Source organism: Melopsittacus undulatus, chromosome 10 (assembly GCF_012275295.1).
Source record: "Melopsittacus undulatus isolate bMelUnd1 chromosome 10, bMelUnd1.mat.Z, whole genome shotgun sequence".
NCBI lineage: Eukaryota > Metazoa > Chordata > Aves > Psittaciformes > Psittaculidae > Melopsittacus > Melopsittacus undulatus.
The window spans coordinates 30,578,426-30,606,417 of record NC_047536.1 but is presented as its reverse complement, the minus strand read 5'-3'; the positions used below and the strand labels follow the sequence as shown (position 1 = coordinate 30,606,417).

General features: G+C 53.3%; 2 protein-coding genes across 2 annotated transcripts; one reads left to right on the top strand and one right to left on the bottom strand.

The window, feature by feature from the left end:
• Positions 1–66: 66 nt before the first annotated feature.
• On the bottom strand, positions 67–12,103 carry RBPJL (recombination signal binding protein for immunoglobulin kappa J region like; the record flags this gene model as incomplete). Its single annotated transcript, XM_031046932.2, has 11 exons — positions 67–562; positions 985–1,088; positions 1,320–1,475; positions 1,803–1,943; positions 2,034–2,143; positions 2,682–2,819; positions 3,187–3,361; positions 4,219–4,334; positions 4,502–4,572; positions 6,076–6,201; positions 11,799–12,103. Coding segments are annotated over 11 exons (1,716 nt in total), but the record flags the coding sequence as incomplete, so codon positions are not given.
• MATN4 (matrilin 4) lies at positions 11,754–27,965 on the top strand. The gene is made up of 11 exons (XM_031046923.2): positions 11,754–11,842; positions 20,807–20,914; positions 22,205–22,774; positions 23,850–23,972; positions 24,395–24,517; positions 24,621–24,743; positions 24,860–24,982; positions 25,429–25,842; positions 26,169–26,321; positions 26,670–26,774; positions 26,931–27,965. The coding sequence occupies exons 2-11, from the start codon at positions 20,821–20,823 to the stop codon at positions 26,987–26,989; spliced, it is 1,887 nt and encodes a 628-aa protein (XP_030902783.2). The 5' UTR covers positions 11,754–11,842; positions 20,807–20,820; the 3' UTR covers positions 26,990–27,965.
• The last annotated feature ends 27 nt before the right edge of the window (positions 27,966–27,992 follow it).

Here is a 27,992-nt window from a genome sequence, read left to right as displayed (position 1 = left end):
TGATGCTCTGTGCCAGCAAAGGAGGTAAATCATGAAGGTTAGTAAAGAGGCAATTGAATCTGTAAAGAGTCCTTCAAGCCTGATTTATTGATGCTCTCATGCGAGATCTCCACAGGGTGAGATGCTGCCATGAAGAAGAAACAAGTCAGCAAATCACAGGAACATGGTGGGTGTTTGATGCATGGGGAGGACCCTTTGGTGGGGCCATCCTGAGCCCTGGATGGAGAACCCCAGCATGGCTCAAGGCTGCTTCCCCTTCCCAGGCCAAGCCTCTACCTGCCCAGCTTGCTAGCTCTGCATGAAGAGGTGGAAGTTGGTCCTGGTGAACTCCTGATGGATGCTGTCAAGTAACCTGTCTGAGTCCTGAGGGGCATCCGAGAGGACCTGCTGCCCTGGGATGAAGCTCTGCTCCGGGGTGTAAGTGAAGGTGAAGGAGCTGGAGTAGATGAGGCCATCGTCCCTGATCAGCAGGAGTGGGACCGTGATGGGGTATCGCAGCCACCTCCAGTCACTGCCGAAGGCAGAGACATCGGGGACAACGCACATGAGGGACCTGGGGCTCCTGGGACAGTGCAGGAGAGGAAAATGTGTGTTAAATAAGGAGAATCCCCCGCAGGAGCGGCTGGCAGTGAGTGTGCACATGCCTCCTCCAGCCTGAGCTCACTGTGAAGCCTCCAGCTCATTTCCCCTTTCCTCCCCAGCGTTTCATGCTGCTCAGCCCAAGCTCACTTGGTCACTTGCAGCCCCCTGAGGTCCCTGTCACCCCCACCCACCCACCATCACTATCGTGACTGCAGCCAGGGCAGAGAACAGGCATCAGCCAGACTCATCCCTGCCTTTCCTTGCAATTCCCATGCTTGGTCTCAGAGAACAAGCAGTGCAAGTGCCCCTGTCCCCAAGGTCAGCAGCCACATCCCTCCCAGAGTTGCCCAGCGCAGCCCAAACCCGGATGCCATTCCCTGCCCTGCTCCCCAGCCATGTTACCTGTACATTGTCTCTGCTTCTACATCTCCAAACCAGACTTTGAGGTGTGCGTGGAAATACTCCCCCTGCACCTCCAGCATGGCCACATCCCCGCCACCCGTGAGCTGTGATGGGCAGAGTGCACAGCAGTGTGTTACATGGTGGAATGAGCCAGATTGCTTCTCCCACAGGATGCTCTTCCTGCGCATCCATCCCTACTGCACATCCTGTCCCCACTGCAGCAGTCCAGACATGGGCATTCCTACAGCATCCCAAAACTGGGAGATGCCGACTGCAAAGGCTCAGGAAGCAGGTGATGGAGAGGTGGAGTGACCCGTGGCTGGTGCTGTACCTACCTGCAGGGCAGTGATGAGCGGCACAGGGCTGACGGGCTCACAGATGCAGGCTAGGCTCTCGCTGAACGTGTACTCCACTGTCTCGGTGCCGATGATGGTCCAGCAGGATCCATCATTCAGCAGCTCCCGGTTGGCTTCCTTTGGGCAGGGAGATGCCTGTGGAGAGTTCACAGCACCACACTGCAGTGGGGACCAGGGCTGGGGTTCTGCCTCTGGTGTCTCAGTTCCAAGCGTATGTTTCCCTCACTAGGAAATGGGGATCATGATGCTTTTGTGAAGACCTCGGTGACAATGTCCCACCGAAGCAGGCAACCCAGAGGCAAGTGGCTATGCAGTGATTCTGACCTTAATTTGGATGCAAACCCCCTTTGCTGGAAGATCCCTCCTGGTGACATGTTCCCCAGCCAGCAGCAACAGAGAGGAGCTTGGAGAGAGGACAGGGAACACTGCAGGGGTCCTCATCCCCTCCTCATGCTGCCATACCTGGAACTGGATCACTTTCTCCGTGGAGAGACACAGGTACATGCGGTCGCTGCCCTGGAACTGGAAGGCACATTTGTGGAGCTGGGAGATGGGCTCATCCACGTCCAGCATGGCATACTGCTTCATCACCTTCCGGATGATCTGTGGGTAGCAGCAGCAGCCCTGGGATGGTACCCGATGCTCAGAGCAGCCAGGTCCTTGTGCCTGACACCCAGAGGGATGGAGGCTTACCAGGGGTGGCAGGGTGATGCCAGTGGCAGTGCAGACCAGCTGGACCACAGAGCCATAGCGGATGTACCCTTCCCGCAAGGGAAACTCGCTCTGGGTGCTGTGCTCATTGGCTGCGGGGAAGGAGAGAGGCAGTCACTGCCCTGAACATGGGAGCAGGTTAACCTGGGCTGCCTTGCTGTGTGCTATGCTGGTGCTTTCTTACTGCTTTCTCCCCCCTACAGGTGCTCACTGCTTGGAGAGGCTGCTCTCTGGGAGCCCAGCACAGAAGAGTGCATTCAAATGGGATGTGATACTTCATAGGGACACCACTGGAGGCAGGGATGCTGCTGGGCTCTGGCCTCTTCCAGCCAAGTTACTTGCTTGGATTGGTGAATCTTCAGACCAACACAGCTCATGCTGCCCCTGTCACAGCCCATGTGCCCTCAGGGCATGATGCCTACCCTCAAAGCCAGTGGGAAACAGCTACCAGCTCCAGAGACCCATCAGGAATGCTGGGTAGAGGTGAGACCTGAGCCAGGTTCCTACATCCCTAGGCTAATTCCCACCCCTTTTGCTCCCAGGAACTGACTTTGCAGCATGGAATACTCAGGGTGGGAGTGAGGCAGCCCTGGGCATTGCTGATGTCAGCAGCCTCAAGAGGCTCCTTACCCAGGTGGAGGGTGAAGGCTGCCCACTGCCTGGCACTGGCGATGAAGGCTCCCCCCTCGACAGAGAGGTAGCGGGTGCTGACGGTCTGGGAGCGCAGGCGGTTGAAGAGGGAGACTTTGGAGCCTGGGGAGATGCAGACTGCGGGGAGAGGTGGCTGGGTTAGTGCTTGCCAGGTCTGTGCTTCAGCTATGGGGAGGACAAGTCCTCGTTACTGGTGCTCCCAGCCTGGCTGGAGCCAGCATCCTCCCCAGCTGCCCTTCTCTGTGAGTGCCAGCCCTGCTGGCTTTTCAGAGGTGTGGGGAGCATGCTGGCACCAGTGCATTACACATGGTGGTGGGTGAACTGTTTGGAAAGGAGACATCAATATTCCAGATACATCCTCTTTCGGGGGTGTCCATGGGCTTTGGATTCAACCTGGACCGCTCCAGAGCCAAGTTGTGAGCGCTTGGACAGCATCCCACCCTGTGCTCACACCTTCCTCCCTGCAGAGCCACCCCGTACGCACGGTCTGTATTCTTCAGCGACTGCTTCTTTTGTGAGGGCTTGGAGATGACCTTGATCAGTTTGCTGTGGAAGGTGCCAATCTCCTGCCCGTTGCTGAAGAAGAGCTTCAGGACCAGGCGGAAATGCTTGCGCTTGTCCGCATCCGAGATGTAAAGCGCCTTTGCACAGCCAAATCCCTGCCAAGGGCAGAGAGGGGCTGCTGGCAGCTCCAGCCCAGCCCCACCAGCCTTCCTCACCCTCCTCACCGCCCTGCAAGGGCATAATAGCACCCTTTCAAAGAGCCCTGGGTTCATTTAAAGGGGGAAACGACCGAAGATGTTATTACAGGCGGAATGAAGAGCTGCGGATCAGCAGAGGCTTTATTTACACTGGGGGCAGAGAATTCCTCATGGAAATGAATGTTCACGTGTGATTTATCCCACATAACATGAGAAATAACCCTGGGTTTATGGTTTCCCCCCCTGTCCTGGCTGATACACTGTGCTTTAGCAGCAATGCAAGCACTGCAGACAAAGGCTCTTTCTGTAAGGTTTCTGGCCCGACTCAGACCCTGTGCTCTTCAGGGACCCCAGATAATGCTTTTCCTTCTATTTTTTACTCTATCAAAAGATGCCAGAGCTCTGCTGAAGCTCTTGAACTTTGGGATCTGTCAGTGGGGGATTTTTTTTTGGCTGTTTATCTGCAAATGAAACCCTGGGTTTCCATTTTGTGATAAGCAGCAGTGCTGCTCACTGGGAGAAAGTCCCAGTGCTGAGGGAGCTGTGCAGCCTTTGGCAGCTCGCCTGCCACAGGGCTGTTGACCTGAAAAGATGGAGCTCAAAGACAGGGCTCTTTGAAGGTGTGGGAGCCTGCCCGGGTTGCTGCATGCAACAGGGTGTCAGAACAGGAGCTGGGAGCGATGGTTAGGAAGGAAGGACCATGACATCCCAAGGAAGGGGATGATGTGACATCCCAGGGCGTGGGGTGATGCTGGGGACAGCCCAACCCCTGCATGAGTGGTGTCCCTACAGCCCCAGGGAGCAGAGGAGCTTACCTTTGCATCCGGCTGCTCCTCAAAGTTGAGCTTCTGGGTCTCCATCAGGCTGCTGCCCATGCTGTCCAGCCCCATGTACCCGCACACCTGAAATCCTGCATCTCCTGGGTCCCTGGCTGGAAGAGATTGGGAGAAGCACTCTCCAGAACCTGCACAGGCATGGGCTTGGTTCCTCCTGGTGTGATGGGTGGCTCAGGTCCAGGGTCCAATCTTCCCTGGTTCTGGACCACAGAGGGCTCAGCCTTGAGGGAGGAGAGGTCCAGGGCTGCTGCCCAGCGCTTACCTTTCATCTGCTCCTGTTTTAACTTCCATCCTGGCCCGCTCAGGTAAACACAAGGTGGGGGGCAGAAAAACCTGCAGAGACAAGAGAGCATTTTCTTACCCAGAAAATCTGCTTGGGGTCAGTGGGATGGCTGCGAGAGCGGAGACCAGCATCAGGAACAAGCCTGTGCCCTGGGAGGTATGTGATGCTACAGCAAAGGGCTGAGGGGGTGGAACAGGGATCTGCTGAAGCAGCTGTCTCAGCCCCTCTGCCCTGCACTGGCTGCAGGCCGTGGGACAGCCCCCAGTGGGGAGGACAGGGTGCCTTGGACCCCATGCCCTGAGCCAAGAAGGGATCAGGCCCCTCGCCTCTGCCAGGCGGGAGTTTCGGCCAGTTGGGAACAGAGTTTGCATTCACAGCTAGATTCAGAGCCCAACACAAATAAATCTATAGCTAGTGTTTTGGAAACCTATTTTCCTGTGTTTTATTTGGGTTTCCACTGTCTTTACACTTGTGTGAATGGTGCAAATTCATCCCCTACTGATATTGGATAAAGCACTAGCACAGAAAACACCAGGGCAGGGGGTTGAATGTTTCAGACCCCTGAAGTCCTGGGTACGGGTTTATTTACATAAGTTACCCAGAGCAGGGGCTCCTGATTCCCACCATGAAGGAAAGCGGCACCAGCACCTTTAAACTTTGACCTGGCAGCTCTGTGCTGGTTTCCTCTCCTTCTGTAGACCTGGCATTGATTTTCATGCTCATCCCTTGCTCTCCAGGAGCAGGAGAAAGAGGTTGGACCAGAGGAGAAGCAAGACGGGGGCTTCCCTCCCGGCTGAAGACCACTCCTGAACTAAAACGTTTACCTATGGACCATCAGGGCACTGGAAGGGATGAAGACTTTGTAGGCAGAGCCAGCTCAGCCTAGAGCTGTCTCCTGGGGCCTGGGTGGGTTATGCCTTAGAGGTGCCTCAGAACTACTTCACACTCAGTAATAACGGAGGTTTATTTATATCCCAAGGATTAATGGAGAATTAATTATACTGCAGTGCCACAGTCTGACGTCACTGCCCAGGCGCAGAGATTTGGGAGATTCAAGCCAGAACCTCAAGGTGTTTTTGCAGCGTGGGCAGGATTTACAAAAATAGCAGCTTTTTGGAGGCCGTGGGCATTGATGGGAACGCCCCAGTCCCTGCTGTGGCCCTTTGGGTTTTAAGGCAAGTTTTCCAGAGTGTTTAAAGCATGAACCTTCCCTCCCCATCATCTTCGTAATTTCTTTCTTGGTGGGTAAGACTCAGATCGTATCTTCCCTTCTTTTACTTCAGATTTCTGATCTCCAGTGCTTCATGGGAGGAACCTGACCTCAAGGAATGTCTCACTGGCATGGATGCAGTTGGGGATTAAAATCCTTCTTGTGTCATTCAGTAAGACTGAATAATGGTTTTGAATGCAAAGAGGTTGTGAGTGGATGGGGAGGGAATGTGTCAAATCATTTGCTTAGATCAGAGGAATCTAGCTAGGCTGACATCGAGCTTTAGGCAGCTGGTTTGGAAGTGGCTATAGCCATTCCGGGAGAAGCTGGAATAATGTCCCACCTTTTCTCATTGCCGTATGACTTCTGTGCGACTTTGGCATGCAGTATCAGCACTGTCTGGTCCGCTGGCAGCTGCAGGTACCTCCGCACACCATCTCGAAGCAGATTGGTTTGGTAGGGGTTGGATCTACAAGACAGTGGTGCCCGAGCTCTGTAACACCAGAACAGGGCTCCTCGCCTTGCCCTACCAGCCCTGTGCTTGGAGCTCCCTCTATGTACAGCCAGAAGGTGGAAAAGTTTTCTCACTGGAAAACACTGGAGCTCAGCTGCTCTAAGACCAGGACTGGCGTTGAAAAATCACAAGTTTGGATAACTGAGTAACTGCTTGTCCTTAAACCATGACACTGCTTCATCAGTTTTCCATCCAACATGCTATGTTAATAGCACAGAAACACGCACTTCTAAGGCTTCCAGTCCCACACAGTGGTGGCAGTGCTCAAATCGATCATTAATTTGGTTTTCCACCTGATGTGCTTGTTGCTGTGTGGCTTTTTGGTGAGTTGGGCAATGATGCTGCTGAGCTGTGAGTGCAGCTGGGGAGCTGTCACGCAAGGAGGAACTGCTCGTTGGCTTCAGCAAGGGCTGTTGGGTGAAAATAGCTGTGTTTTTCTCCAAGGCTGACAAAGTGGGTGGTTTTGCTGATTGTTTCTGCTCTATTAATTAGAAGGAGTTCCCATGCACCAGGTATTTAACTCTGTTAACTTAGCAGGTTGGGCGTTAACTGGCTAGAGAGAGGTGAGGTTGGTCCAAGCCCATGGGTCCAACTGCTCTGCCACGTGGGACATGTCTGCAACAACTGGGGCATGAGAAAGGAGGGATCATGAGTCCCTCAACCCTTCAAGTGCCTTTGGTCGGATAACAGGAAACCAGAAGCAAAGCAAGAGATGCTGCAAGCTCCTCATTCTCACATCTACCAGTGTTTGGGATGTGGTAGCTTGGCACACTCAAGAAAGGGGACCCAGTGTGGCTGGTTTTGAAGAGGTCTTGATTTAAGCCTGAGTTCACTTCTCTCATGCACTAAGCTCCCTTGACTTCTTGCAAAGGGATGTCTGTGCCTGCTGGTACTAGGACAACAGCTCTGTGTTTCTCTGTGGGCAGCACTAGAGAATTGCTCAGAGAAGTGATGAGGATGGGGGGCATCAGCCATGGCCAGCCCAGGGATAATCTAGCAAGAGGTAAGCAATGGAGCATCCCCATTAAAAACAGCCTCTCTTCCTCTTAAATGGACTAGAAATGGAGAACAATTGAGGCCTTAAACAATCAGATGTGTGAAGAGAGACAGATCTGGTCCTGCCAGGCACCCGAGGCAGGTGGTGGTGAGACCTTGCTGGGCTCAGAGGCCAGAGCAAGCTCCCAGGGAGAGAAGCAGCAGCAGTGCCTGCAAAAACCCTTTGAGAAGAGTTCACCTGCCAATTTTGTTCTCCCCAGTGCAAAACGTGCATTTTTTAAAGGCTGTGCTGTGTGCAGCTCCTAGGGCCTATGTTACAATCTGTGCTAAATATACATCACTTCCAGCTTTCCCATGCTGCGGATGCAGCTGATGCTCTCCTGTTTGTACGTGGGAGACAAACACATCTCACGGACAAGGAAACATTTACCCAGTGTCTCCTCTGGGTAGTCCTGCTGGGACCTGATACTTTGCACTTCACAGATTTTCCCATCACTGCTGTGTTCAGTTATTAGATGGGTGATATAATTTCCTGCCCTCCTTGTTCTCAGTTCTTTACCCCAGACGTGTTAGCTGGATCACCAGCAAGCATAAATCAACAGAGCTCTGCCAAAATCAGATTTACAGCTGGTGCCAGTGGCACCCACAGCATTAGCTGCTGCTCTGTGTCTGGGAAATGAATGTTTTATGGATATGGCAAGCCTGCTCCTGACTGCAGAGCATGTGCTGCAACCAAGCTCCTCTTGGAGCCCAGTGCTATGGCTCTGGGCTCAGCCACAGCTCACCCCAGTCGGCACTCATGGCAAGTCAGAAGGAGCAACTTTTCCAGATAGGCACTCAGATCACCCTTAACAGGTCCCACATAGACCTGCAGATTGCCTTTGCCAGCCCCCATCAGAGGCTGGATCTGTTCCCTCCACTTCTCCATCACAGGGCTGGGACACTCCTGCTCCAGCATGGTGAAGCTGAACTTTACCAACACTATCCCATCAGTGCCCACTTCAGGGTGGGTTACTCAGTCTTGCTGAAAAGCTTCACTCCCACTTTTCTGCTTACTGAAGGGTTTATATCTTTGCACAGCCAAGGAATCCCATCAGAAAGTTATATGACCTTTTTCCATAATGGCAATCGGCAGCTGTCTCACTCATCACTGCCAAGCAATGATGTGATTTCAGCTTTGATCAGCCTTTGCTGCTTTCTCCTTCATCTAAAAGCACCATTTAGGAGTCTCTCTGCAAAAGTATTCATTTTTTTTAACATAACTACTGATTATGATCAGGATAAATGTGGAAGTGAATCAAGGGACAGGCTGTCCATCGGCCAGACACTGGATATTCTTTTACATCAGTGCAACACAGTGAAAACTGGGTACTAAACCTTGCTGGCTCTGTTCAATTGCATTTTGCCTTCAGTTTGTCAGGGACAATGGGCACAGAGCAGGGGAAAACCAGGCTGGGTGCGGGATTTTTTTCCTGGTGAGACTCATCATTATTTAGTGCAAGATGAGGAGCAGCACTTTGAGCCCTTGCTCACGTCTCAGGCTCCACTCCTGTCAGTGTCCGACACCATTGCCCATCTGTGTGGCCCAGGGTCTGCCTGGAAAGCCCCAATCCCTGCGGAGCTGCTGGGAGCTCCTAGTAACCCATCAGCAGAGTAAGGAGCAGCCCGGTACCAAGGCCAGGCAGAGGCAGGGAGTGTTGAGGAGCAAACTGCCAAAACCTGTGGATTAAGACGTGTGCTGACAGCATGGCCAGCAGCAACGCCTGCTCCACAGAGCCTCCCGCGGCACTAGCTCGGGGCAGGGCCAGGCTTGTGCAGCTCTCTTTGCTCCCTGCATCCGCACGTAACACCAGAGGCACGTGGGTTTCTCCTCAGAGCTTATTAAAGAGCCTTCTGGAATAATTATCCACATGCTATTTACTATTTAAAGTGGGAACCTGCATGCCAAAGGCAGGTAAACAGATCATAGTTCTTCAGACTGGGTGCCTAGCTGGAGAAATGACTACCTAGGAAGTTGGTTTTCTTTTCTTTGTCTGTTCTCTGCAGCCATTGCCTCCCAAATTTGGGGGCTAAACTGTTTCAGTGACGCACTTCTGAACAGTACTCGCCATTCTGCCCATAGAGGCGACCACCCAGCATCCATCATCTGGTTTAAATTTACCTTCAGAGAGTCAAAGGGCTATTGCTGAAGCAGCTCAATATACCCACTTGGCTCCTTCTGGCATCTCCAGCCTCCTCAGGATTACAGGGAATTATTCACTCCTTCCTTCATATAATTTATTATATTAAATTATTAAAATGCTTTGATTGTAGTGCAGTGTTAGTTCAGTGTCATGTTAGCAGCACTGCATGGGCTGGGCTCCTTGAGCTCATTCTAAAAGCCTCCTTTTCAGAGCCCGAGTTCTCAGCTGGGACTCGGTTGCTCTTGTACACAGTTAGGCATTATGTGGAAACGGGGGGAGTAAAGCAGGAGCCACCACCTTTCTCCGACACTGGGTGTTTAAGTCTTTCCCCCTCCCTCTGAGCCTGGCATCACTCACCACCACAACTTTTCCCTTGCTTTAGGTCAGGATGTGCCTCAGGAGAGGGTGTGAGCACACTTTGAGTGCACCTCTGGGGCAGGTCTGCCGTGGTGTTGCAGATGGGAGAGACCCCAGCGCACCCATGGGTCTTTGCTAGCCCCAGGCCCTCTGTGTGCACCCCTGGGCAACCACGGGAGCAGAAAAATACTTCATGGGCACCAGGAGAAGCAATCAACTCTCTGCTGCTCCCCAGTTCACAAACATTCACCAGCTCAGCCTGCAGATGAAGGCATCAGACTGTTTCAGTCCTCTGGGAGTGAAAGTACCAACTCAGGAGACCAAACTACAATCCTAACAGCTATTGTTTAGAAACTGGGTCTTCACATCAACTCCTTATACAAGAACTTTAACTCATGGTAACAGTGTCCTCAGGCACAGCAAACTCTGAATTCAAGTGCAGAGATTGATTTGCTGCTTTTCTCTCACAAAGGAGCTGCCGCTGGCCTCCCTGAGGACATGGCTGCTTGATGCTTGCTGGGTGCCAGCTGCCACAGAGGGCAACTGTTCTTTCCTCAGCTTGGGGAAACCAAACATCCTAATCAAAAATATCCATTTTAGAGGTCTAGGTTATATTTTGTACAGAGCAGGGGAGAAAATGCCTGCAGTGCTCTTGGGTATGGAGTCAATGCAATGTTTATGCAAAAGGAAAAGCCATTAGAAATCACAGAAATGAGAAGCCTGCAGTTTCTGGCTTCCCTCATTTTTCAATACCTCCTTTAATCCAGACCAACCCAACCCACAAGCCCTTGTATATGCATGGGTATTTATAAATCCTGTATTTCCCTCACTGCACACACAAGTGAAATTCAGCCTTTTCTGGGCTTGGGGGATTTATCGACCACACCAACAGCAAACACCAGCTGAGACCAGGAAGCACAAAATCCCTGCGGTGCTGAGCTCTGCAGGGGACAGGGGGCCAGCTGGGGTGGTCACCCTGGGCATGTTCCCACTGCCCTGCTCCTGTCCCAGCACCAAACACCCAGTTTGGATAGCACAGTATTGCCTTGTCTGCTAGAAAACACTGATAACGTGGATTCAGATTTACCGGAGTCTCCTTTCTCTCTTCCTCATGTAGCCATTGGTGTTAGTGCAAAGAGGAAGGGAAAACCCAGTCGTGTAAAGCACTAAACGTGGTTCCTACCACCACTAGACTGATCTAAGTGCTGAGAAGATGTGCAGGGTTGGGAAGGTCTATTCCTGGCTAAGAAGTTTCTGCTGCTGATCTCCATCACTACAGAGCCCATCACTTGACCTGCTTGCTGGAATCTCAACCCGAAGCTCTACAGCTCTGAGAGCTCTGGTTCACATTGCAGCCACTACCTGCAGAGGCTCCTAAAATCCCAGGGCACTGGAGGTCAAGTAGATATTAAGGTTGGACTCTGGTTTTTGCGGGAGCTGGTAAATTTGTGAGACTCCTGAGTGCATTCCCACAGGAGGGGAAGAGGAAAGAAAACAAAAAGAAAAAAAAGAGAATAAATAAAGGAAAACAAAGGAATATAAAGGAAAGAAAAAGAAAATAAAGAAAAAATGAAAATAAAGGAAACCAAAAAAGAACATTAAAGGGGAAGAAAAAAGAAAATAAACCCAACAAATAAAATAAAGGAAAAATAAAGAGAAAACGTAGAAAATGAAGGAGGAGGGGGAAGAAAAGTTAAAGGCAGCAGCAGAGGCTCTCGCTGGCCGCTAAGCCCCCGCCGTACGGGCTGGCATTAACCCGTCCGTGCTCAGCTCCGTGCCGGTCCCACCGCGCAGCTCCGCCGCTCTCCGCTTCCACCTGCGCGCAGCTCCGCTCGCCCGCGGTACCCCCTCCTGGGAAGGAGACTGAACAGACACCCCCCCCCCCCCACCCCAGCGCAGCCCTGGGGCCCGCCCCACCGCCCCCCCCCGCTCCCCCCGCCCCGTTAAAAGCCGCTCGGGGCCCCGCCGCCTCCAACCGCTGCTGCAGCTCCGCGCCCCGCACCGCGCCCGCAGTACCTGACCCAGCAGCGCGGCGGGGAGCGGCTCCGCGGCCGGCACGGGTGAGTGAGGGGCTCCGGGGGTGCCGCCGGCCCTGCGGGGAGGGAAGGAGAGGAGGAGGAGGAGGGTGAGGGTGGCCCCGTCCCGGTGCGCGGCGCCGAGCACGGCCACCGAGGTTGGTCCGTCTGGGGAACTTGTCCGTGGAGCGGGGCTGGTGGTCCTGGGCGTGAAGAGCAGCGAGCAAAGCTGAGGTGGTGCGGAAAGCAGAGCCTTTGACATGGGGTTTTGTTCCAGAGCTGGGGCTGGAGCCCCCCTCCCCGAGGTCATGTCTATGTGGCCCTGTGCCACTGAGCCCCAAATGAACGTCTCGGTGGGCAGCAGGAGGTCCTGGTACCCGGCTGTAATCATATCCCTCTCTGATCATATCCCGCTCTGAGCCGGGGGCTGGTGCAGAGGATGTAAACTTCTCCACTGTCTTTCTGCTCTGCTCACCTTTTGCCTAGCTGTCGGGCAGGTTCCTGCTTATACAACCGAGGATCTCTTTTAGCAAAGAATAATAAGGTCTGGTACACCTGGGCAAGGCGAACTGAGCCATAGGAGATGAGATCCTGCAGGAAGATAAGCTTGAAAGAGTGCCCTTAGTTTGCTATGCGCTGTTTCTGCACGACTGGAAAATTGGGGCTGTGCATACCCATAAATTTGTTTGCACAAGCAATCACCCACCTTTGGCTTGTAATTCCAACCATCTCCCAGGGAAAAATTAGCTTTGGGCACTTTTATTCCAAGCAATTACAAGGGAAAACTTGTTTGGAAAATTAGATTATTCTGCACTCATTGTATTTGTGCTTGCACGTAGCCATCCAAGATAAGTGGAGCTGAGCAGATACATGATGAGGTCCCTGTGGGACCCTCTGTAGCATCTCTTGATAGTAAAGATTTGATAGCAAATTGCTTCAAGCACAGAAGCAATTAATCACAGGCAGTGAGCATGCAGGCCCTCAGTAACAAGTAGAAACTGCTTTTCACAAGCAGATTCTTGTGATCTCTGCAAGGATTCATTAGATCGGCATTTGATATCGGCAAAAAGTGTGTGTGGGGGGAAAATCTGCTCTCAGATCTCAGCCCTGATATTTGCCACCAGGATATGGGTAAATGGGCCTCATCCGAAAGACAAATTCCCATCCGGAAAGCGTGCAAGAGTTCTTGGTGTTTGTAGTAAACCAGCACTTTCCATTGAAGCAGGCCGGGAATTGCTGCATCCCACTGGGAAAAAAGCTGTTGTTGATTTTTTGGGGGAAGCTGTAATTTCATTATTTCTTGAAGAATTAAAGAAATTCTACTTGATTGGTACAAGCTGGGCCCGGGAGCTACCCTTGCTGGCCACAGGAGTAAACAGAAGACGCAGCCAACAAGGCAGCCCACTGTAGATGCTCTGCGGTCACAGAAGATGTTTGTGCTCCCATTGCTCATAACATAGCATTTCCCTTGAGGTTGGCATTAGGGGTTAAATGTTTTAAAGAGAAGCCTTTGTTTAAACATCTTTAAAGTTTCCAATAGGGGCCCCTTTGTTCACTGTGGAGCCCTGTGCCTGCCGTGCTCATAAAATGCCATTTACAAACGCTCATGAATAGCGCTGAAACACGGAGGGAGAAATAAGTAGTGTTAGAAGCAGTGTTTGCATCTACACGCACACGGGAATTGCAGGCAAGCTGTGAGCGAAGAAACGAGACCTAGAAAAAACACAGGGGTGTAAAACCCCCAAAAGATTGAGTGGTGCTCATAAAGAAACTCATAAAGCCCACCAACTGCCCCAGACCAGTCAGTCCCTCCTGTGCCAGATGTCCCACGCGTCTCCTCCAGCCATGCCAGGAGCCTGAGCGGCTCCTGCCCCTTGTCATTACCTCTCAGTAACCGTGTTTGCTCCACTTTGGGCCCAAACAGAAGCAAATTGATCACTTGGGCTCCACTGGGAGGGAGCTCACACAGCTGCCATAAGGGCTTCATTGAGCAGCCTGGTGCAGAGACCTGGACTTTATGCTGTTACCTCCTGCAGACTAGCAGGGGTCACCCCTCAGTAGATTCGTGCAGCACAGATCTACATTTACGTATCGAGTAACCTTTTTAGTACTTAGGAGCCTTTAGTTCCCTCTCCTGTCCTGGCTAAATATAAAGGGTTTAAAACCAGCCCTGTTAAAGCAGGGGAGGGTGTTGGCTTGTGCTCAGGAGACTCCAGAGGCTGATGCACAGCTATGGCAGTGTTTCCATGGGGATGCCCCTAGGCTGCAGTGCTTGATCCTGTGTCTGGAAGCTTTTCTGGTTCTCAGGCAGCTTGTCCTTCCTGGTGTTCATTACTGGAGGCTGGATCCATCTTCCCTAGGAACTTTCTGCCTTTGCCTGCATCTGTGTCTGCAAACATCTGATCCTTGCAAGCCCTTAGCTGCACACATAAATCCCTTGCTAACCTGGTCCCTCTGATGCCTATCAAGGAAATCTATTTGGACCAGCTGTGGTCCCTTGCAGAGAGATGCGAGTAACTCTGTTCCTCTCCAGACTTCAGCCTTCCTGTGTCTGGGCTGTGTCATGCTGCTTCACTGGTTGATTGCCAGCATACAAGTTCAGGAGCCTTTGAGTTGTAGCCTGCGGACCCATAGGAGTCCATGGTCTATAGCAGGAATTGGTAGGATTATATCTGTTAACAGCAGAGGCCCTCAGCCATGGCCACAAATGCTGCTTTAAGTCCCCTTGGAAGTCTTGCAGGAGGGTTCCATGCAGTGTCTGAGCATGCTGACAAGGCCAGGTTGACACATAGATGCCAAGGCACAAAGGTCCCCAAGGCACCAGCTCTTCCGCATGGGTGGAAGTGAGACCGCAGCCTATCACGATGCTGGTGGAAGTTCTGTGGTGCATCTCCTATGGGGTGACAGCATTCCAGCCCTGTGACAGCAGTTCTCTGGCTGTCCCACTGTCAGAGGGATGTGGCAGCACTGAAGTTAGGTGGGAGCAGCTTCCCATGCTGCTTCTGTGGTTCTTCCTGTGAAAAGCATCTAACCAAGGAATTCAACCAGCTTGCTTTTCTGTCTTGAGGAGGGAAGAAAAGTCTCCGCGTGCTTTTCTGCAGCCACCAGATGCTTCTCACTTTCTGCTATTTCAATTGAACACATGGCAGGATGGGTAGGATAAAAGGGAGAGGCACAGGGATATTCTCCTGGTGTGTTTTCTTATGCCAACACATTGAGTCACGTCTCCAGAGCGAGAAATATGATATAAAGATTTAGAGAAGGAGGTCAGGCAATGAATCTATGGTTGTGAGGCTGAAATAGCAGGCATTCTGTGGTTGTCTGTGCCATGTAAGCTTACTGGAGGTCAGCTGGGGATAGTGGTCCCAGTGGATTTGGGAAATGGACATCCTGCCGGTAAGTATTGTGCTTACTGCTTAGAGGTACCAGCTTTGCTGCATCAGGAGCTCAGCTGACAAACTGCACCAGCCCAGGAGCTGCTCTGGGCCGTTTCTCTTTCCTTTGTGGTTGAATATGCATATTTCTAGGGGAAAAAAATAGCTCTCTAACACCTTCCTCCCAGAACAAGAACTTGGGCAATGGAATGCTGCCTCAGCTGCTGGATGGCCCGGACCTCATTCCCTCCAAAGTTTGAAGTCTCTTGGCCCTGTTCAGCTGTCCTCCAGGGACCTGTTTGTAGAAAAACATTTCTTATTGAAGAGAGTCAGTAAAGGTGGGTCTTTCCCCTGCTGACCACTCTTCATCAACATCTCAGTATCCAGTATCCCTCCAGTTTTGCTTAAGATATCAGTTAGGAGCAGGGTGAGTTTGTGTGTTATGCAGCTCAGGACATGTGCAGCTGAAGGTCTGCAGTAGGACAGAGAGGAACAGGAAAATGCCCCTGGCAGTTCTGAAACAGAAGGCATCTCTTGACATGAGTTGAACAAGGGGAACTGGCTGACTATACCTGTGCTTCAAAAGACCATGTTTAATTTGCAAATGAATATGGCATTTATTCTTGCCAGCTGTGGCCACAGCAGCCCAGGTACAGTGTGTTTCAGTACAGGGGTGGCTGGGCATGAGGCTTTCCTCCTAGCTGAGATGCAGAGCGTTGAGAGGTCTTTTAGAGACAGATTGATGGCAAAGACGCCATGTGTTGTCATGGGCATTTCCTTCCCAACGGGACTTTGGATGTGATCTCATAGTATAAGCCACTCAGAACCTGTATGATGTTAGATCCATGAACTGTGAGACAGAGATGTCTGTCACTTAGCCTGCAGATAGACCTGGACAAGAAACCTGTCTTCCTCCTGCTCTCCCTGTGAACATACTAATCCTAGGGAGTGCAGGAGCGGGGCCCATAAAACAGGGAATTGGCTTTTGGAGGGGGGCAAAGAGAGAGAAAGAGTAGTCCCTTCTGCATCCAGCAAGGTTTTCCTGTTACAGCACTCCTGCCGATTCACTCCTGTTGGGTTTGGAGCCACGATGTGCTGTTTGAGAAATACAACCTTGGTTTTCAAACAGCGTGTCCTTCCAGGTGGCACTTGGCCCAGTAAAGCTGCCATAGCGTTGTAACCAGAGAGTACTGCAATGTCCTGGAAAGAGTCTGCTCTTGTTCTCCCACACGTGTGTTTGGGGAGAACCAAGGACACATCAGTCCTTGAAATGGGAGAGAAAAACATTTTAGGCTGGAAATTCAGGCCATTTCCCTGGTTTTGGAGTGCTTGTGCTCCCTGCCTCTTCCTTGCTCTGACAACTGCACAGCTGTCACTGCTCTCATGGGATTTGCAACTCATCACCCAGGTCTGTGGAGGATGAGCACTGAGATGGTGGAGCTGTGATTGAGTGCAAGGTGAACGCTGCCTGTAAAATGGCACTGAATACATGTCATGGGCAGCAGAGGCACTGCTGAGAGCATAAACTTGCAGGCAGGGAGCACCTTGAGACTGTGGCTTGTGCTGAAAGAAAACAACCTTTGGGTATCCCTCCAGGAGAGGGTGGATCCAGCTCTGGGGCTGTCGCAGGCCTCATTCATTCACACAGCTTGAGGTCATGCCAGTATATGGACCATGTGCCAGCAGCCCATAGGGGTTTCCACAGCAAAAGCAGATATCAGGAAGTGCCTCCAGGTTGGTGTAAGTTGTTTGCATCTCTCCAAGTAGCTCTGGTTGCTTCACTGTCCCCTGTGCTTGGGGCAAGACATGTTTCTGTCTTCCTCCCTTGGTTCTCCATGCACTTTTGGGGCAGCCTCTCTCTTGGGCATGGACTTGAACGATGACTTGTCCCACTGAGGGCATTAGAATTTGTCTGCCTATTCTCCAGCCTGAGGCCAGCTCTTGCTGTCTTTCTGCTGTTCTGGCAGGACTCTGGTGTCCTAAACACAAGAGGTCTGTGTCCAGGCTTCTGAGCCAATTTGTGGCTTTTTTTGATGCTTTTCTCAGATAACACTGATGTGAGTTGAATCATGCCCTGCCAAAAATGTCTGATTGGGTCTGCACATAGAAAACCCCTGCAGAGCAAAACAGGGTACATGGAGAGGCAAGTGAGATGGGTGAGCCTCAGGAACATCACCTCTAGGACTCCTCTGCCGTCAGCCAAGGTTTCCAGCACAGGATTATGTGTTATTAGCTGGTAGCAGAGGTGGCATCAGTGCCATGCACCCCTGCCATGCATGCCCAGGCTCGCTGTGCCTGCCTCCTCCCATGCATGAGCATGCTGCATGGACAGCCCTCTGGCTTTGGTGTGTTGGGTAACAGCATGCTTGGTCAGAGGCTCTTGACTGTTCTTCATTCCTTGCAATGCATGGTGATCCCTTGTCCTGGTTCTCACAGGGTCTGGAGCCAGGACAGAGCTGCTGCTGCTGCTGCTCCCACAGTGTGCCACAGCCTGCCAAGCCCAGGCTGGACCTGTGGCTGGAGTTGTGTGGGTTTTGCCATAAACAGAAGTCACAGTGAAAGGCTGATGTGCCCAAATACATGAAATCTTGTACCTGAGACCTGGCTCATGACTCCATAGCTGTAGCCACAACCTGCTTTACTCCTAATGACACTATGGCTGGGGCTTTTCCTGGGCTGTAGATGCACTGCCACCTCCTGAGCCTTTCACTCCTTCTTTCCCCATCTACTTCATCCCCTCTACAATTCAATCTATAAAACTCCCACCCCCGTAACCCTGTAAGGAGGGTAGGGAGATGTTCCCTGCCATGCCCTGTCCTTTGGGCTTACCCAAAGGAGGATGCGCCCGGTCCAACCTGCATGGATGAAGCAGAAGGGGAATACTGGGAGCGTTTCTGTTAACCTGTAGCCAGGAGGGAGCTGCCAAGGAGGCCACGCTGAAACCCGAAGCGGCTGTTTTTCCCGAGACTCAGCACTTGGCAGGGAGAGCAGATGGACAAGTGGCAGAGCTGGGAGAGATGCAAGCACCCTGGGGACAGCACTGCTGATGGAGGTGTCCTGGGAAGGGTCCTGGGGAAGGCATTGCTGGCTTACCTGTTTGCCCCTGGGGATTTGTCTCCATGTCCTCCTTGTCTGAGATCACGAGCAGAGTCAAGAGCAGGCTGGGGTCATTGCATGGCTCTTCCCTCAGTCACCCTCCTTGCAGCATGAACTGAGCATCTCCTTCAGCAGGGACAAGCAATGGCTGGTTTTCCCCTTGCGTTGCTCAGAAGGGTCGGGAGATGATCCAAGTGTCCCTCTCAGCTTGGGTTCGGCTGAGCCAGCCCTGCTGGGGCAGTGCTTGCCCTGCCTGGACCTTTTCTCCTTTATAGCTCAGTGTTATCTCAAGGTCTCTGGTGCTGCAGCCAGTGCTGTGTTTGCCTTGATTGCAGCACCTGCCTGCCAGCCGGTCGCTTCCCACCCATCTCCCTCCTGCTCCTGCCTGGTAGCAGGAAGTTAAGGGGGAAGTGTGGGATCCCTCGGGGTGGGGGAGCCCCTCCATAGGGATACAAGTGCAGGGGGAGTAAGGACAGTGGGTAGCAGGGACGATGTCTGGTGCAGAATGGTGGGAGAGATGCTTGGGGGCATCTGTCCCATTGCTTTTGCTTCCCCATCTCCATCAGCTTTGCTGCTGGGGTACGGCTGGGTCTTATATTCAACTGGGGACCAGGGTGCTATCCCAGCCTTGGTCTCTGCTGCTGGGACTGGTGTTGAATGCATGGCTGAGCCCTGCCCTGTCCCAGCAGCATCAGCCCCTCCAGCCGTGAAGAGTGCCAAGACTTCATCCAAAGCTGAGATGCTGTTAAAAATAGATCAGTCTTGAACTGGTTTTCTCCTTTGTTTCTGGCCCAAAACCTCATTCCTGTCTCTGGCTGGCTTTGAAGCTATCTGGATGCTATGAGATGCAGGCTCTGTACCAGCCTGCCACTGCAGGGAGGCTTGGAGAGCAGAGTGCTGTAGAAGTGTTATAGGTGGCATAGCTTTCCCCAGAATATTTGGTGGTTAGTGAGTGCTTTCTGCCCCAAAAAACTGCTAGGAAAAGAATGTGCTAAATAGGGAAACAAAGCTGGGATAGTTGGGGCTGTTTGCTTCTCTGCTTGCACATGGTGCTCTTGTGAGGGTGCACAGACACCCAGGCACTCCTGCCCGCAAAGCCCTGTGGCTTCCTAGGAAATGCCTGTTGGGCTGCAGCCTCCCCTCATCTCCAGAACCCAGACTGATCCCACTGGTCTCTCCATCAACAGTTTTGCAGGAACCACCACATCCCGAGCTGGGTGCTCACACTCCCTGGGAAAAGGCTGAGCCTCTCCCTTTGAGGCTTCTGGATCCCGCTTTCCTCCTGTAGCCTTTTTCTGTCCTAATTCCTCAGTGTCATTTTTCAGGTGTGAACACTGAGTCTGGAGACAATTTTAAGATGCAGCTGTGAAACCTATTATCAATGTCCCTGCTATCAAACACATGAGGTTCAGGGCTGCACGTAACCACTGAGCAATTAAATGGCAACCCTGGTGATGAATTACAACTGGGACCTCCTGGGGCTAAGTAAATACAGCTGATAACTACTGATAACATGAATTTCCATGTGCTTTTTCTTTCCTAGTACCTGTGCCCTGTCATGGTGCTGCTGTATCCCAGGGGAAGCTGCATTACCTGTGGCATTTCCACCCCCCAGCTCCTTGGGTTTCCAACCAGGGCTGGATAAAAGTGATTAAAATAAACCAAATAAATCCATGTCCCTGCAGGAGCTGGGCAAGGGCAGGGAAAGGCACCACAGAGGTGGGCAGGGAGGGAGGCAAGTGACAAACTGAGGTTTTGGGTAACTGATTTAAACCTCTTTTCCTTCATCTATCCCACCTCAAACACTGTTGGGGTGCAGAGCATCCCTCACAAAACCCAGCAGGATGTGGAGAGCCACAAAACATTGGTGACAGTGGTGGGGTCCCCTGAGGTGATGTGAAGGAGAGCAGCAATGCTTCACCCAGCACCCTGCCCATGGGGAATGGGTGCAAGCCCATCTGCAGAGGCACCGTACACCCTGTGCCTGCGGAGGCTTCTGCTCTCCAGAGGTAGTTTGGAAAAGGCAGAGAATGGATTTATGGAGCTGCTTGGAAAACTCATCCTTGCCAGTGACTCTGAGCCACTGCTGAGCAGGTTTTGTCTGTGCTGGTGTTTCCTCTGGGGGCTTCTCTTCCTGTGCAAAGGGAGCTTCAGGAGGTGCTCTGCATCCCCGGGTGCAGCTTCCCCACTCTCCGGCTGGCTGTGGAGAGCAGCCACTCCGCCAGGGAAGAAGTATTTGGCTGAACATCCCATCCGCCTGGTTTGCAAGTGAAAATAAGGCTTGGCCAGCTCCACCCAGAGCAGAAAATCAGACCCTTTGGCACATTGCCGCTGCTGTAATGAAATGTAGCTGGGCTGAGACTGCCAGTCCTTAAATGGGAAAAGTCCCACGTGGGTCCAGAGACGTTTGGGGGTGGATCTGTCAAAACTGCTGTCGCAGAGGGGTTTTGGCACTGCCTGGGGACACCCACCACAGGTGAATGTCACCTGTGGCTTGGCCCACCCTCAGCACCCATTGCACATTGTCTTCTCCCCGCAGTGAGTCCCCGCAGCATGTGGTCTCACAGAGCCATGATGAAGCTTCTGCCCATCGTCCCGCTCCTCCTGCTTCTCCTGACGATGCTGGAAGCCAGACCAAAACCTGCAGGTGAGCCCTGGCTGGTGGGGAGTGCCTGGAGGAGAGATGCACAGTGAAGCCCTTGTTGCTTGAGGTGGGGGCACTCGGTTTGGAGTCCCTTTGGAGGCAGCTCCAGCAGGATGGAGAATCTGCCCAGGCGTGGGACCCGGAATTCCCAGCACTGTCCAGGGGAGCAGGAGCTTGAGCCTGGCCCCAGCACCAGGCCCAGCTTTGACACAGCCCAGCTCAGGGCTTGTCACCCCTCTGACCTCAGCAGGAGACACAGGCATGAGGGGAAGCTTCCTTCCAGGATGGGTCTCCTGGATAGCAGCCCCTGCCCTCCCGGGGCAGAGGCACCCAAGTCAGTTCCAGTTTAGAAACAGTGAAGGCACCAGATGGAGAAAGGAGTGGGTATGTCTTGGAGACCTTCGGAGCAGCTGAGATGACAGCCGGGGTCTGGGCAGCATCCCAAGGGGGACTCAAAGTGTTTGCTTACCATTAGGGCCAAATTCTCCCAGGCTTGGGTTCACACAAGCCAAGCAAAATATGTTCATTGGCATTTCACTTGCTAAATACTCTCCAAGTTTGCACTAGAAGTAGCACCCGTGTGTCCAAGAGAGGCTCTTTGGCTTGATCCCTGCCATGTGCATGGCCTTAGCTCTGCTTCTCACTGTCTCATATTCTGCCATTAAAAAATAAAAGACAAATCACCAAAGCAAGCCCTGGGTTTAGGCAGAAACTGGCAAAATGTGGTAAACCCCAGGGATGGCTGGAGCTGTGGGGGGGGAGCAGAACTGCCCCAGGCAGTGTGTTCCTGCTTGCCACTTGAGCAAGTAGGAGCCCATGTGGTGCAGAGGTCTGGGGCAGGGACCGCAGCTTGCAGAGAGCAGCACAAGGCACTGGTCTGGTTTACAGTTTAATGCTCTCATTTGCTGCAGGGATGAAGACGCTGCTGCCTAAACCTGTGCCTAAACCTTGCCAGGGTAGATGCTGACAGAGAGGCATTTCTGAAGCTTCTGGGGTTGCTGGCTGTGGAAATGCAGGGAGCAGGAGCTGGGTCTGGCTAAAGGGATGGTATTGGGAAGGAGAGGACGCTGCCATTTCCCCACAGCCAGGGCCTATCTATCTCCCTGCCTGTCATCCCTGCTTCCACTCTGCCAGCACCCTCCATGAGCTTATTTGGCAGTAGGGGCTGCACAGATCTGCCCTCTCCATCTTCCACTGAGCACCCCTCAAGCCACCCCACAGGGATGTCTCTGCTGCCAGCCCTGCTCTCCACAGGCAGCTGTGAGGCTGAGCCGTCTCTTTTCCCCCTTCCAGCCCTGAAGTGCAGGACAGGTCCGCTGGACATCGTGTTTGTGATCGACAGCTCCCGCAGCGTGCGCCCCTTCGAGTTCGAGACAATGCGGCGGTTCATGATAGACATCATCGGCAGCCTGGACGTGGGCCCCAACGCCACCCGGGTGGGGGTGATCCAGTACTCCAGCCAGGTGCAGAACATCTTCTCCCTCAAGACCTTCTTCACGCGGGCGGACATGGAGAAGGCCATCAACAGCATCGTCCCGCTGGCCCAGGGCACCATGACGGGGCTGGCCATCCAGTACGCCATGAACGTGGCCTTCACCACGCAGGAGGGCGCGCGCCCTCTGCACAAGAAGATCCCCCGCATCGCCATCATCGTGACGGATGGACGGCCACAGGACCGTGTCACCGAGGTGGCCACCCAGGCCCGGAACGCTGGCATTGAGATCTACGCCGTGGGCATCCAGCGGGCAGACATGAACTCACTGCGTGCCATGGCCTCGCCGCCGCTGGAGGAGCATGTCTTCCTGGTGGAGTCCTTCGAGCTCATCCAGCAGTTTGGGAAGCAGTTCCAGGACAAGCTCTGCGGTGGGTGAGAGCTGTGGCTGCAGGGGTGGGCAAGGATGGTGCTGATGCCTGCTCCTTACCTGGGCTAGAAGGTGACCTTCAGAGGGGTGTTTGGGGTGGCTGCCCTTCCTGGGAGCAGTATGGACAGGGAAGCATGGTGCCAGGACACCAAAGGATACCAAAGCAAGGTGGCCTTTCATCTTCCTCACCTTTCCTGGGGTGACGTAAAGAAAGCTTTGAAAGCATCGCAAGTGATTTTCTTCACCCATGTGTGGTAGCTCTGCCCCAAGCCAGGACATCACGGGAGCAGTGGTGGGAATACTAAAGAACAGGAAATGTGGAGCTGGTTTCCCTGGGTATGATGGGGATGGATGACACATCCCAGAGCCCTGTGTACATTTTGACTTGGCTCTAACAGGGTCTCCTCCTGCACAGACACATGCAAGGCATCTGCTGCATGGACATTGGTGTTTAATAAACCAGGCTGCTGATTCTCACCATGGCCATGCTGATGCTGGTCAGGAGCTTGCAGGCTGGGACCTGTCTGTCTCCTGCCATGCTGGGGTCAGAGACCTGTCACTGCAGCAAGCCAGCAAGGCCTTGCTCATGTGCTTCAGCATCTGTTGAAGGGCAGAAGGCAACTGCCAGCCTTTTTCAGGCAGTGTTTTCTAGCAAGGAGCACTGTGTGCAGGGCTGTGTTAGTGCCATGGTGAGTACTTGTGTGCTGGAGCAAGGGGTCCAGGGCTCACCAAATATTGCCTTCCTGGCTGCATGGACACACAGACCTGGCTCCTTCAGTATGTTCCAGCTGAGCTCAAGCTTTGGCTTACTCAGCTCAAGCTGTCATCAGTATTAATTAATACTGAGCATTGATTTAGCATTCAGGTACGTCAAAAAGCCAAGGTGGTTCTGACACCTGCCCTGCACAGGGTCCATGTCTGTGCACTGGAAATCAGTGGGTGAACACTGGGGCTGGGAGGACTGGGGCTGTGTGGGTCATCCCAGTGGATTCGCCTGCAGGGACAGGGCATGTGGCAGAGCTGGGGTCCCTGTGAATCAGCTCATGGGCTGCTCTGATGTCTGTTCTGTCTTGCAGGGGTGGACATGTGCATGGGACAGGAGCATGGCTGCCAGCACAGCTGCATCAGCACCCCTGGCTCCTTCTACTGTGAATGCAATCCAGGCTACAGGCTCAATGTGGACGGAAAGACCTGTTCCTGTAAAAACCCTTCTTTTGTCCTAACTCTTGTAGAGGGCTTGTAGTTACAGATCTCATGGAGGGAAGCTGAAATGCAGCACAAGACCCAGGGAGGGCAGCAGCAGCTTGGGTGCTCTGTTCACAGAGCCTGCTGCCTCCTGGCTGTGTAATGACCGTGGACACTCAGTATTGCTAAATCCTGGTCACCTCTCTGGGGTAGCTCAAGTGGGCACAACCTGAGGGGGCTCTGGGCAGGGGGTACGGGGGGAGTGCACGGTGGTTTAGCCCTGTATGGAGAATGCAAAGCTGGTTTGGTCATCACCCTGGGACTTTTCCTTCTTGTCTCATGGTGCTGGGAGCTGCTGTGATGCCCTGGGGCAGGCCCTGCTCAGCTGCCCCAGGGAGGCTGGGACAGGAGGGTGATGATGTCCTGCTCCCTGCAGTCATTGATGCGTGTGCAGACGGGAGACACGGCTGTCAACACCAGTGCATCAGCGTTCGTGGGTCGTACACGTGCCACTGCCGTGCAGGTTACTACCTCCACCAGAACAAGAAGAGCTGCACCAGTATGTGGCCACCCCCTTCCTGTCCCTTATTCGTTTGCTTCGCGCTCTCCCTCTCCTTCTCTTGTCTTTCCCTTTCTGCCCACCCCTCTCCTTCTCTCACCAGTGATCGATTACTGCAGCTTCGGAAACCACAGCTGCCAGCACGAGTGTGTGAGCATCCCCAATGGGCACTACTGCCGCTGCCGCAGCGGGTTCACACTGCAGCCTGACGGCAGGTCCTGCAGAGGTATGTCCCAATGCAGCACAACCTGGGGTGTATGGCAGATACCCTTATGTCCTGCCCAGTCCCTAGGGAAAGGGCTGTTCTGGGACATAACCCTGTGCTCTTGGTTTGTCTTCCAGCCACTGACCTCTGCAATGGGGTGGATCATGGCTGCGAGTTCAAGTGTGTGAGCATGGAGGGCTCCTACCGCTGTGTGTGCCCTGAGGGCCAGCAGCTCCAGGCCGATGGCAAGGCGTGCAGCAGTGAGTACTGGGATGAGGCTCTTGGCATCCTCCTCATCTGGGCTATGTGCTCCTGGAGAGGGCTTACCTGAAACTGGGCTGGGGGTCTAAGTGGAGTTTGAGCTGGGTTGGAAGAAGATGGAGAGCTGGCTGAGCTTGGGGATCTCCCTGCCTGCTGCAGGGATGGATACAGGCTTGTGTCCTCAGAGACATGGCCCAGAAGATGCAACAGAAGCTTTGAGGAAAAGGGAGACCTAGGGAAGACTTTTAGGGGATGCTGGGGTGGCAGTGGAGGTTTTGGGGCTGAGAACCCTGGGTATGCTTTGCCCTGATTCCCAGCCTCATATGGAGTGCAGTTCTGGGGGTCCACACAGTGTCCTGAAGCCCAGTCCTAGCTCTGGGCACCTTCACTCTGATGGTACCCATGGCCAGGCTTGTCCCTTCTCACCTTAACCCTGTGCCCCCAGAGTGCGGGACTGGACATGTTGACCTGGTGATGGTGATTGATGGTTCCAAGAGTGTCCGGCCCCAGAACTTTGAGCTGGTGAAGCAGTTTGTGAACCGCATCGTGGACCTGCTGGAGGTGTCCCCGCATGGCACGCGTGTGGGGCTGGTGCAGTACTCCAGCCGCGTCCGCACCGAGTTCCCCCTCAACAAGTACCACAGCGCGGATGAGATCAAGAAGGCGGTGATGGAGGTGGAGTACATGGAGAAAGGCACCATGACAGGCCTTGCCCTCAAGCACATGGTGGAGCACAGCTTCTCTGAGCTGGAAGGTGCCAGGCCTCTCTCCCACAACATCCCCAGAATCGGGCTCGTCTTCACCGATGGGCGCTCCCAGGATGACATCTCTGAATGGGCCAGGAGAGCAAAGGAGTCAGGTACGAGGTGCAGGAGAACCCCAAACTGCAGTGCTTTGGGCACGGCTGGATGGTTCCTCAGTGAGCTGGGCTCTGGGGGAGGCTGTAGCATCCAGCCTTGGGGTGCTACATCACCCAGGGCTGCAGAGGCAGGAGTGCCTCTGCCACGGTTCAGGTTGCTCTGATCAGCATCCTTCGTGCAGCAACCTGCACCACGGCGGTGCTGCCGTTTCCTGATGTGTATTTGAGAAGCCCAGTGTAAATCCTGCATCCTTGGCTTTGCTCCCTTTGGGCTGCTGGATGTGGGGTGGCCAGCACAGTGCTCAGGATCCATCCTTGCCATGCAGGGATTGTTATGTTTGCTGTGGGTGTTGGTAAGGCTGTGGAAGAGGAGCTGAGAGCAATTGCCTCCGAGCCCGTGGAGCAACACTTCTCCTACTCAGCAGACTTCACCACCATGACCCACCTCGTGGAGAACTTCAAGCTGAACATCTGCCCAGGTGGGTGCCCTGGGGGGCACAGCTCCGAGCCTGGGGAGCCCTCCTCTCCCCACAGAGCCATGGGGGTGCTTTCTGTGCCTGTCACCGTGTGTGTCGTGTACCCCAGGACTGGGCTGAGCCCGGGCTGCCCCTGGCCCTCACGGTGATGCTTCCTGGGCTGGCAGGGATGCAGTCTGGCAACAAGGAGTGAGGCTGGGAAAAGGGGGAAATGGGGGAGAGGAGCCCAAGGTTCAAGTCCTGCCCTAGTGATGGCTGTAGGAACAAGGGACTGGAGCTGTGTGGGAGCAGGGGATTGCTGGGCACTCTGAGGCTGTGGCTCTGACTGCACCCAAACTCCTGTGGTCACAGAGGAAGGCAAAGGGGAGATGGAGATCCGCAGCCCCTGTGAGTGTGAAGCGCTGGTGCAGTTCCAGACAAACACCGTGGCCATCCTGCAGAGCCTGACTGAGAAAAATATCCTTTGTATGATGCCTGGGCTTGCCGGGGTGCAGGGCAGCCCAGGGACAGACCGCACATGGGGAAAGGAGGGATGGATAAATGGGAACAGGGAAAATCTTAGGGTCCCTCAAGGGGACTGTCTGGCTCACACTGTTTCCTTAGCCTGTTCACTTGCTCAGATGACAGCCAGACTTGAAGACTTGGAAAAGCAGATTGCCAAGAAGAAGTGATCCTTACAGAGGGCTGCAGTGCTTGCACCAGGCACGGAGATGTACAGTAGCTATGTGGCATTGTTCTTGCTAGGTTATTGTAAAGCATCAGTGTTTGTTCTTGTATCACAAAACCCCCAGGGGGATGTGGAGAGTATTTAAAAAGCCAAAAATCCTAAAAAAAACCAAACCAAAAAAAGAACTTGAGCAAGAGCCCCTGCAGTGAAGCCAAGGGGCTCAGCCAGAGTCAGTACCTCATTCCTCTGAGCTGGTAGCAATGGGATGAGGAGGGGTGACTGTATGGGCAGGCTGGGCTTTGAACGAGGGTTTAGATTGGATATTAGGAACAGTTTCTTCACTGGGAGGGTGCTCAGGCACTGGAACAGGTTGCTCAGGGCAGTGCTGCAGTCACCATCCCTGTAAGTGGTCACAAACCGTGTAGATGAGGCCCTCAGTGCCATGGGTTAGTGGTGGCCTTGGCAGTGCTGGGGAATGGTTGGACCCGATGATCTTAAAGGTCTTTTCCAACCCAGCTGATTCCACGATCCTACATTGGTACCCGGCCCCTTCCCAGAGCGATGGGGATGAACGAGCCCCTGCACAGCCCCCAGCAAGCACCTGCACAAGAGCAAACCCCTCCAGTGATGGTACCCTGGGAGCCATCAAGTGCTGGGGCCAGGAGAGCTGCAGGCAGTGCACAGGGATGGATGCAGCCCAACCAGCTCCCACATGGCACCCAGGTGTGCACCCATGGGGAAGCAGGTGGCAGGAATCAAGCAGATCCCCTTGTCCCTGTTTTGGCAGAATTGTCTGGGAATTGATCATTATCTTGTTCGGTTTTTTTTAGTCACATAGCAAAATGTTAATAATTCTTTCCATAACTATCCATGTGTGTGTATATATTTTATTCTGAGAGCGGGGTAATGCCAATTTTAAACACTTCTTTTATATAAAGAAATTTTTATCCTGACAATAAACACCCTCAAGATTTGTATGACCTGTTCCTCTCCTTTCAGCCGGGCTG